The 10,923-nt window shown below is 50.0% G+C and overlaps 1 protein-coding gene across 1 annotated transcript; it reads right to left on the bottom strand.

Moving 5' to 3' along the window:
- Positions 1–5,138: 5,138 nt before the first annotated feature.
- KIAA2013 (KIAA2013 ortholog) lies at positions 5,139–10,896 on the bottom strand. Its single transcript, XM_048518929.1, has 2 exons — positions 9,556–10,896; positions 5,139–8,350 (listed from the first exon to the last, which is right to left on the bottom strand). Exons 1-2 carry the CDS (start codon positions 10,589–10,591, stop codon positions 7,491–7,493), a joined length of 1,896 nt encoding a protein of 631 aa, XP_048374886.1. The 5' UTR covers positions 10,592–10,896; the 3' UTR covers positions 5,139–7,490.
- Between the last annotated feature and the right edge of the window lie 27 nt (positions 10,897–10,923).

Here is a 10,923-nt window from a genome sequence, read left to right as displayed (position 1 = left end):
GAAGCCCACCACGTCAGAGAAGAAGATGGTCACCTGCCAGGGGGAGACCATGGGCAGCATGAACTTTACTCTCCAACCAGGCCTGTAGGGTCCATCCCTGCTCTCTGTGGTTCATAGCAGTATGTCTGCTGGTTTGTGCAGCATGGGAGCCGAGCGGCCAAGTTAAGGGACAGCGGCAGGTGATAATCTTCCTTCTGCTCCTATGCAAAATACCCTCTCTGAGGTTGACAAGGCGTTTCCACCTCTGTCTGAAGCTCATCCTTCAATGCCCTTGCTCTTTCTTTAGATTTTTAAATCCTGGGTGCTTGTTATAATTATATCCAGATGGTTTTCTGCAACACACTGCCCCCCTCCCACCTTTAGAATGAGCCTTTGATGCTTTCGATTCCAGGGGAAGATCTAATTGCCCAATTAAGGGCCTTGTTTGGGTAATGGCCCCTCTCAATCCAGTGCAAAATATTATCTCATGGAGCGAAGGGGGCAGTCTCCCCTATCAAAGCCCTACAAAGACAAGGGAGTGCCTATCAAGAAAAGATGAGAGGGAGAGGTAACGATGGGAAGGAGCGTGGACCCTGGATCGGGGCCAATCGAGTGTGGATAGGTTTGTTTTGAGGGACAGGGTGACAGGGTTCTTCCCTGCAAGAGGCTGACACACAAGGAAGCTGAGGGGTTTGGGTTCTGTTCCCCACCCCTACCCCCATCCCAGCCAGTCGCTGCTGGTTCCATTTCTATCAGCCATTTGACATCAGCGGTATCTTAGTTTTTTCATTAATTTTGGAGGAAAACCCTTTGAAGAAAGGTACCGTTTCAGGGTGCCTGTTTGGGGTGGGCTTCAGTAGAGTAGATATTAGGAACAGTGAGATTCTACCGCCTCCCACCCCTCGCTGATAGATTCATTCACCTGGTCGTAATTCTCTGCCTCCACTTGCTTATGCTTCCTGAGCTGCTTGGCCACAGACTTAGGCAACATCTGATGGAGGAGATCCTCAGCCAAGCACCTCTCCCGTTTCAAGTCCTCTGTCCGTTCCTTGAGGCTCCAAGCATAGCTCTGGATCCAGTTTGTCATCTCCTTGAAGGACACGAGGATGACGGGGTAGATGAGGCCAGTGACCAGGAAGAGGCTGACTTGGAGGCTGGCCAAGGAAAGAACCTCCTTGGATTTCTTGCTGAGCATCTTCTGACTTTGTTCCAGCACACAGACCTGGAGGGACTCGAGTGCCTTCAGTAAACTTCGACGAGGTGGAAAAGACAGAGAGTCCAAGGAGGGGGTGAAGACAGGTGTTCCTTCACGTTGGGTGGGAGAGATGGAGAGGTTTGGGTTCTCCATCCAGCAGTGCTGAACGTTCTCGGATGCAAAAACATAGTAGTTGAGGATGGTGGACATCTGATGCCACCGTGCTTGGAAATCTTCCGAGGATTGGAATGTTTCTCGAGAATCCAGGATGGCCCCTTTAAGCCGCAGGATGAGTCTGAGAGATGCCACATCAACCCAATCGGGGTTTGACCTTGTAGCCTTGAGGTCCTCTTCTGGGCTCTCCAACATCTCCAAAAGTTCTAAAATAATCCTGGAATGCGCAAGAACCATCTGTGGTACGTGAGTGTTGTTTAGTTTCCATCTTACCTTGTTGATGAAAACCTGGCACTCAAAATCTTCCCCTTCTTTGCATTGCTGTTTCACTTCCAGAACCTTCTTTCCAGCCTCTTCACAGAGAACAGCTAACGTCTTCAGCATCCGCTCTGGCAACAATGGGTTTTCTTGAGCCTCCCCTTCACCGTCTCTCTTGCCCCACTGGCAGCAAGGATACTTCCCCTCTTCCTGAAGGAAACCAACGAGTTGAAGAACCAGAAGAGTCTGACATGAAGGCAAGCCTCCAAGGGCTTTCTCAATGTTCCCCCACAAGTCCAGGGTGGTGTTTAACTCAAGAGAGACACTAGCCATCAGGGCAAGCAGAGAGACCAGGCAGGCAGCCCAAACCCGTCTCACCGGCTTGCTGGTACCACACCTGGAAAGAGATGATACTTTGGTCAGTGGTGCAGAAAATAGAGGCAGAAGTTTGGGTCAAAGGCTTCCTAGAAAAGGTAAGTGTTGAGGCCCACACATGGCAGCATTTGGTCTCAGAAGAAAGCAAGGGTTGCATTTCTTTCTTTACTGGGTCAGTTTAAGTTGGCTTGCAGTCTTCCAGGTTTCACGGAAACCTTCATCAATGGGCAATGTGTCAGATACACAAAGCTCCTCTTAGAATTTTTTAAAAGCATCTTGGGCTCAGCTGATATATTGTGTTTATTATTTTTAAGCATTTGTTCACTGTATTTGTATCCTTACCCCCTACCTCTAAGGAAGTTAGGATAAAGCGCATAGGTCCCACCCACCCACGCACCCCACCCACAAAATGGTCCTGAGAGCAGCATTGTGGGATAGACTCACCTGAGAGAAGGTGACTCACCCAAGGTCACCTAACAGACTTTATGGCTAAATAGGGATTTGAACCAGAGACACAGCTCTGGTCCTCGGAAAAATTCTCTGTTTCTTTTCACTACTGTTTGTGCCAAAAACATTTCACCAGTGTGATCCAAAGGCACTATTTATTCATCTCTCTTCAGATCTTTCTTTCCATGAGTGGGGTAGATGTGAAATATAACAATTCCAGTGTGATCACAGGGACTCCTTTGAATCGCATTAAGATAATGGAGGGAGCAGTCTTTTTTTTTCTTGAATTGGACTATTTTTTCAGAATTGGACTGAAGTAGGTGCATTTCGCAGGTGGAATTGTGTAAGGTTTTTTTTTTTAATCCGGTTCTACATCACTGAACTCTTCCCGGATGTTACACATTTGCGACCGCTGATCAAGAGACAGACTGAGATTCCCCTGAGTGTTAATTTGCACCACCTTTTAAATAGAGATGCTTTTTAAATTACCCATTTGTGTTCCTGTCAAAGGAAAGCTGCTCCTCCAAAGTCACGCCAGTCTCTTGCTGAGCTGTATTTTTCCTCCCTTGCACAACAGCTGGCATTTTTTAAGGGCATATCCAGATTACAAACTTGTACTGACTAAAAGGGGTTTATCTGTTATGGCCCCCCACAATGGAGAGATGATTTTGCAATCTCTTTATAGGCATTTCTTGAACAATTAAATGTGCTGACATTTTGCAGTGTAGATCAAATAGAATGGTTTCTACAATTAATGCAGGAGCTAAAAAACGGGGTGAATTTTAGCCATGATCATAAGCTGAGAGATGGAGAATTTGGATGCCACTAACAGAAAGATATTTGAGAAAGTTACTCTCAGTAACTCATCTTAGATAATGCAATTATGAACTGTAGTGCAAATCTAGGTTTTTGAATGTTAAAAATATAAACAGCACTTAATAATGGTTTTATGTCTTCCTTTACTTGGATATATTGATGTCATAATTCAGCATTTCCTTATTTGCAGCCTTTCTTAAAGCAGATGTTAATGGTGGGTATCCACTGCAGCATTGTCTGAAATGTTTATAGTTCAATCTTTTTGGGGAATGGAGGATTTATCAGGGATTGTTTTTCTTGCATGGAATTCAGTTCCCAACCGCAGCTGAATGTTTTGGTTCAAGCTGATACTGTGCTTTAAAACCGCACACCAAGAACATATTAAAAATAGGAAATTATTTTTTTTACCTTTAATGGATTTTGTATCCCTCACTTAATTTCTTCCTCCCCAAACATCTTTTATTTTTAAATAGTTCTGACATTACCCTCTATAATATTTTGGGGCATGGAAATAATATGGAAACAACAAATCTAGGGCACACACGAAACCCAGTATTTGTTGATAGGTCAATCTCTAGCCCCTTTGTCTTGGCACAGCTTCTTACTAATTCAGAAAATCGAGAAATTGAATTTCAAGGGGGGGATTTTAAAAAAATAAAGAATACCCCTGAACACTGTGTGTGCAGTGTAGGATATTAAATTTTACCTGCATTGCAAGCAATGCTGGGTGATGTAAAATTTACTTTTCTTGAATAATAAAAATCAGGTTCCTTGAGAAGGTTAAAAAGTAAAGAGAAACATTTTGTAGAAAACAGGTCACTTTCAGACAAATCTGTGTCAGTTAAGGATGGTCAAACTGCAATTTCTTGTCTTCTACGCTGCGGCTTCTCCGGTATATTTTTATTTAATGTTTTCTACCCTCGGCTTCCTGCATCTTCCCATCCTTCGCATTTGTACCTTCCTGACCCATTTAGATGTTTCCTCTGCAAAGCCTATACCACCACCCAGTAAAATTCAGGAAAACCAAGCTGGCCTCGTTCTCCATTCTGGTGCCTACCTGCCAGTTAAGAAGGCCATCTTCTCGTGCTTTGGGATTAGGGTTGTGTTGCCCACCTGAGTCTGGCGGCCCTTGAGAGGCATGGATGAAGTAAAGAAATATTGGCTGCTGACTTCTGCCATGGAAGCCTTCTCAGCTCAGGAGACAACAGCAAAGAGAGACACACTGCTAGAGACCAGAGAACCCAACTCAAGAGCACTTTGATTTCTGGTGCTTGGAACAGCGTGCCACCCCGTGGGCATTCTGCAAGGTGCCAGCAGCTCACACTTTGGGGGAAAGCAACATTGGCTGACATTTTGATGCCCCAGCTTGCAAGGGGCTCTATTGGCAGGCTGGTGTTTTCTTGCAAGTTCTTCCACTTCATTTCAGGTTGCTCACAACTTCTTTCTACCTGTCTGGGCTATCTAGCTGCTGGGACTAGCTATTATGGTGCTGGTACTAAATGAGGCATACTGAAGCCAGCTGCTCTGACTTGAATTTGCTTGTGAATTTTAAATGTGGTACTCTTTTAAAGTTGATGTATTTTCCTTGATTCTGAACTGCAGCATGATTTACAGGAGGTAAAAATGCAGGTTGGTCCAGGAGATGCAATGTGTAAAGAGAGAGCTAGCTGTGCAACATGGAAAACAGCAGGAAGATTCTCCTACTATCTGTGATATTAGTAAGGTGAGGCTTTTAAAGGGACATGTGTAAGCAATGCAATGTGTCGCATTCATTCAGCACAGTGTAAAGGGCCAGGCTGCCTGTCAGCAGTGAGGGCCAATGTGACAGACATCAGCTACCCAAGGGGAAAAAAACCCACCCCACAGAACGTACAAAGACTATAACCACCAACTGTAGACTTGAACAGCATTTATTTCCTAAAAAAACAAAACCTTTGGTATTTGTAAAAATCAATCAAAATTCATGTTCAAACCATCAGGAAGCCCGTGTCTTCACCCACAACCCAGAATTTAGAAATAGGACATTGCAACAAATTTGGAACAAGAAAATCAGTGGGTCTCACCTACATTCACCCCTTCAATTAACGCTGATTATTTTGTATGCTTTGTTCACAAAAGGCTGAGAAACCCATTTGCAGCGTGGGATGAATGCATGAGAGACAAATATATACATTCTTAATTGGCTGTTATTCACTCTCAAAGTTGCAATGATTCAACTTCCCAAATCCACCAACAATAAATTAAAAATGTACACAGAAAATGAGGCAACATTCAATTAGGAGGAGGAAGGGAGAGTAGAACTGTGACATCCAGATAAGTCTGGAGCCAAAAAAGAGAGAAAAGGCTAGTTCACTTTCCTATAAAATTAACCAGGGGAAAAGACAGTGTAATTTTCAAGTATTCTCCACTAAAGGGAGTACATATTATGGAAACCAACACACCTCAGGAGAGAAAGGGTTCAAAAGAGAAAGATCTCCCAAAAGTTCTTGTTTCTTTCGCCACAAGGCACAAAGAGCAGGTTGCTGGGGAACAGCTTCTACAGTGTCCATCTCACTTGCAGGTCAAAAATGCTCCAAAGGATATCACTTCTGCCCAAAGTGGAGTCTTTTTACTGTGCTGTCTTTAAATAATACCTGCCCCCACACAGCAGCTCCTAACCACTTGTGTGCTTGGGAGCTACGCAGGATTGTTTTCCTCTACGCTACATGCGCTCCTTGGCTAAAATACTGAGAAAAGACGGTGTTCTCAGACAGGAAGGCAAGCGGTTGTGCAGCTACCCAGAGAGAGTATGGCTGCTGTCAAAAGAAGGGCTCCTTCTCTTCCTCCTCCCCTTTCCCTGAAATTAAATCCCAAAGTACAGAGACCTAACACTAGTGAGATGCTCACTGGCTCTCCTCCACAGGTCACTATTTGCCTGGACAGTTTCCCATGTGATGCTGTCATGGCATACAATGGAATGCATGGCGTACATTTACCAGACATGTCCAGGAACAAGGACTGACAGAGTTGCTGATTTCAGCAGCAGCTGCGTGTTCTTTATACTGAGGAAATGGCAGCAGATATTTGCGCCGGCTGCTTTTTAACAAGGGCATGATGCAAAAGAAGAAAAAGGCCATGAGAATTTTAGATCTTCAAAAAAGACACACACACACACACACGCCACGCAGAATAAAAAGAATCTGAGTGAATTCTAAGTTTCCAGTAGTATGCACACTCCACAATGGGGATTTCTAACTATTTCTTTCTTTCTCTGCTGCATTAAAAAAAATTACAAAGTGACTGACAGAAAGAGCTTGTGGATTTCTTTGCTGTGATGGGAGGCCAGATCTGCACTCTTCCTCCTCTGCATTTTACACCAAAATCTAATTTTCAGAGCCAACAAAGAACATTCAACTTGCAAATAGCTGCTAACGTTCACTGGCCAACACCTGCTTGCCCCGTCAATTGATACTGCTGGCTGGGTTTGCACACTTCAAGTCCTAAAGCACAACTGGGCTCCAGTTTCTCGTCGTTCCAGCTGCTGTCCTCCCTCCCCACCTCTGGAAGGAAAAAAAAGGGAAACTTGAAGTCAAGGCCTCGATGTCCCCTGGCTGACTTCTCTGCTTGTCTCCTGAGTTTACTAGAACTACCCCCATTCAGCACTTAATCCTGCCAAGGAAAGGAGTGGGAAAAGGAACAACTCTAGTTCAGCAACCTTAGTTCCAGCCTAGAACATGCTGGTGACAGAAGCAAGTGAGGCTGTTCTTTAGTCTCCTTTGCCTTAAAAGTTTCTTGGCACCCATCAGATTCCAATAATAATCTAACATAATACTTCCTGCCACCAGGGGAGAAGGTAGAAGCCAGAAACCCTGAGGGTCAATCTGTCAGCTTCATTCTGGGATCTTCACATTAGTGAGCATTTTAACAGATCCCCTCCTGTACCTGCATAGCTGAAACCTCCAAACATTCAGTGGCACGCTGCTTCCTGCAATGAACCATTCCGGAGGCAACTGTGGTCCCCAAAAATAGAAACTGTGCTAAAAGTGCACCCCATCCTCAAAAATAATTCCCTACCAGAGCAAACTTTAAAACAAAGAAAAACTGAATGTGGGCTGCTACTCCTTCATACACTCACACAGAGAGAGCTTGTCCACAGGACATTCCACTCTGTCCCCTTACTTTCAGGCTGGGGAGCCTGGGATCAGATACCCAAGACAAAGACTCGGCTGCCAAAGCATCCAGCACCTACATCCCGGCACGGCTGGCTTCACACTTTGCTTCGGAATAGCGGCTTTGCCCCCGGTCCACAATACTCATTGTAAATGAGCTTGAAGAGGAACAAGTGGAAGAGGGTGATGAGGGAGGCCACGCTGAACCAGAAGAGGAAGGGCAAGCCGGGGTACTGCTTCGCCATGTGCTCTTCGTGCGCCAGGATCGCCTTCAGGTGCAGCGTGTGCCTCAGATCCTGCAAGTGGACCAAGTCTGTCGAGATGTAGAGCAGCGGCGTGATGGGCTGCGTCACCATGACGGGGAAAGTGTGGCCACGCAGCTCCGAAGTGAGCTCGACAGGCTCATTCGAGCAGCCCCCCTCGCAGGCGTACAGCTGGACCGGCTTCTCTTGGAACTTCACAGAGACGTGCAGGAAGGGCTTCCCATCCGCGTCCAGCAGAACGGCCAGGTTGATCAAGTCCTTGTTGTAATGAATCCCACGCAAGGAGTAGCTGTTATGGAGCACATCTGGGTCAGCTTGAAACTGGAGGTGGTTCTCTGTAAACTGCAGCCCTCCAAAGCTGAGCACCATCCCTTGCATGAGGCCGTGGGCTCCGGCCGCCAGAAGGCCTCTGCACCCTCTTTTCTGCAGGGTCAGCTTCCACAAATCTGAGAGCTGCAGGACCTGAGACACGCTCGGCAAGTGCGCCGGCCAGAGGGTCTCTGCGTGCATGGTGGCGTGGCCGCTGAAGCAGTGGTCAGCATAGTTCAGCGTGGCTCCCATCTTCTCCTTTTCCTCACTGCTAATGAGAGGCTCCAGAAGGGGAGCTGGGGTGGTGGACAGAACGTAATAGAGTGTCATGTTGACCGTCTTGCTGGAAGGCGTGTGAGCATCCGTGATCTTCCTCATTTCCACCCCTGCAACATTAAGAAATGGATTAGGTTCCTTTCCTAGCTTTTCTTGCTCTCAAGTCAAAAGCTCAATGCTGGTTATATTACAATTTCATCTAACGTAATGTAATGTACGTTCTGTAAAAGGGGGCTTTTGTCCACTAAAGCTTACGCCAGTGTTTCCCAACCTTTTCGAGGTCAGGGTACCCTTGACCTCACTCTTCATATCTCACGGTACCCCTGCCGCCACCCTCCACCTTCCCCTCCCATTGCCCCTGCTTGCCACACACCCCACTTGGGGGGGGGGCTGCTGACCTTGTGGCAGGCCCTGCCCCATGGGCCAGCTCAATGTCCTTGCTGGTGCTGGTGGGAGACACCACAAAAATGAGGGAGGGGGGCAGTAGTGTTGCCGCAGTACCCCTGGGACATGCTCATGGTACCCCAGGGTACCACGGTGCCCTGGCTGAGAATGGCGGGCTTACGCCAAAGTAAAATGTCAGCCTTAAAGGTGCTCCACAGCTTCCATTTATTTTAGCTATCTGTAGCTAAATGGCTCTGGGCAACGCCTACCTAAGAGCACATGCAGGCTGCCTTGAGCTCCAAATGAAACACATGCCTGAATCAGACTCTCAAGATCAGTATTGTGTTGTCGAAGGCTTTCTCAGCCAGAATCACTAGGGTGCTGTGGGTTTTCTGGGTTGTATGGCTGTGTTCCAGTAGAATTTACTACTATCAGATCTTCTGAAGATGCCAGCCACAGATGCAGGTGAAACGTCAAATGAAAATGCTGCTGGAGTACGGCCACACAACCCAGTAAACCAACAACACCCTAAAGATCAGTATTGTCTGCCTGGCAGCCACTCTCCAGCATTGTAGGCAGAGATCTTTTATATCACTGCATCATCTTTTCAAGTTTAAATGCCAGAGCTTGAACTTTGGTCCTTCCACAGTGGAAGAGCGGGCAGGCCATGAATGCGGTATACAAACCAATTCCAATTAATCCAGTCCTAGGGTGCTGTGTGGTTTCCGGGCTGTATGGCTGTGTTCTAGCAGCATTCTCTCCTGAAGTTTCGCCTGCATCTGTGGCTGGCATCTTCAGATCTACAGCCTGGAAACCACACAGCACCCAAGTGATTCCGGCCATGAAAGCCTTCGACAAAATCCAGTCCTAATTAGGGATTCTGAGAACAGGCAGCAGCACTGAGTCGGGGGTCAAGAGGCAGCCCCCTCACCTGAGATGAACAGGTCGGCCCAGGCCTTGCGATGTTCCTGCAGGAGGTCTTCCACCCTCACCCTCAGCACCTCCAGCATCTCCCTTTTGGCCGCCTCCCGGAGCTTGCTGAAGGTCTCGTCCAGCTGGGAGACGTCGATGGGCTCAGAGGTGTGAACCACAGACACCAAGGTCTCTTCAAACTGCGACTTGGGCACCACCTGCACCCGGGTGACCAACTTCTTGGCGGCCACCACCACCAGCACCACCTTGGCACCGTCTGGCTGGAGCACGCGGCCCGAGGAGAGCAGGAACTGCCGGTCTCCCACTTTCTCCACGCTGGTGACAAACTTGCTGCCGGTCTTGGCCCCGCCGCCGCCAAGAGTCAGGGAGGCCGCTGAGAGCGGGCCGGACACCTCAAAGGCCACCTGTCGCTCGGTGGGGTTGACAATGGCCAGGCGCTGCAGGTACAGGTGTGGCCGCCCACGGTGGGCCAGCACCTCCTCCCGCACGGCCACGCACTCCCGGGCCGCCCCGTCGGAGGCCGCCGGCCCCATGTGGACGCAGCGGGCCCGGTGGACGGCCCCGTCCCTCAGCATGACCGCGGCGGCCCCTGTCTCGCCCAGGGCATTGCCCGGGGTCCTCAGCTGGGCCAAGGCCGGGTACTCGGTGCCCAGAGAAGGGGAGGCGGAGGCGGCACCCTTGCCCAGGGCCGGGGCCACCCACAGCTGGTTGGCGGCCACGTCCAGCAGCAGGTGCCCGTTGCCCACCAGGGCCAGCGGGGCCTCGGGGTCTCCTGCGCCGGACCCGGGCGGCAACTGCAGCAGGCGGGCCTCGCCCCTCTCGGCCAAGGCCTGCCAGGCCCGGGTCTCGGCCTGCAGGCACAGCCCCGCCGCGCCCCCCGCCGGCCGGCCGGGCCTCCAGGGCAGCAGGCGCGGCCAGGCCCCGCCGAGGTACCAGTAGGCCACCAGCACGAAGCTCAGCAGGGCCAGCAGCCGCCTCGCCCAGCTGCTCGACCCCAGGCCCGGCAGCCCCTTCAGCCGCTGCTGCAGCCACATCGGGGAGCAGGAGGAGGAGGAGGCGGCCCGGAGCGGAGGGCCTCGCCGCGCGCCGCCTGCCCGGCCCTCGCCCTACGCCACCCGGCCACGGCGGCTACGCCAGTCCCCGGCTCGCCGCGGCCTAGTCGCGTCGCTTCGCCTCCGCGCCGCCTCACGACACGGCGCGGGCCTGGCCGGCCGGGAGGCGAGGCGAGGCGGGCGGAGCGCCTGGGCCCTGACGGCCGCCGAGCGAGTCGGGGGCTCCGGGAGGCTCGTCGGCCACCGGCTCTCCTGCGCCACAGGGCGGGGCGGCGGGCTGGGCCAAGGCGCGGCTCCGGCAGCCAGGCCGCCTT

The sequence above is a fragment of the Sphaerodactylus townsendi genome, linkage group LG16 (genome assembly GCF_021028975.2).
Source record: "Sphaerodactylus townsendi isolate TG3544 linkage group LG16, MPM_Stown_v2.3, whole genome shotgun sequence".
Classification (NCBI taxonomy): domain Eukaryota; kingdom Metazoa; phylum Chordata; class Lepidosauria; order Squamata; family Sphaerodactylidae; genus Sphaerodactylus; species Sphaerodactylus townsendi.
The sequence above is the reverse complement of the archived record's forward strand: the minus strand, read 5'-3'. Positions and strand labels throughout refer to the sequence as shown.

Bases quoted from the DNA above. Each gene is read 5' to 3' on its own strand.
- KIAA2013 (XM_048518929.1), bottom strand. From the start codon at position 10,591: ATGTGGCTGCAGCAGCGGCTGAAGGGGCTGCCGGGCCTGGGGTCGAGC. The intron at 8,351-9,555 runs GTGAGGGGGCTG...TTAATGTTGCAG, and splicing joins GGCCGACCTGTTCATCTCAG to GGGTGGAAATGAGGAAGATC.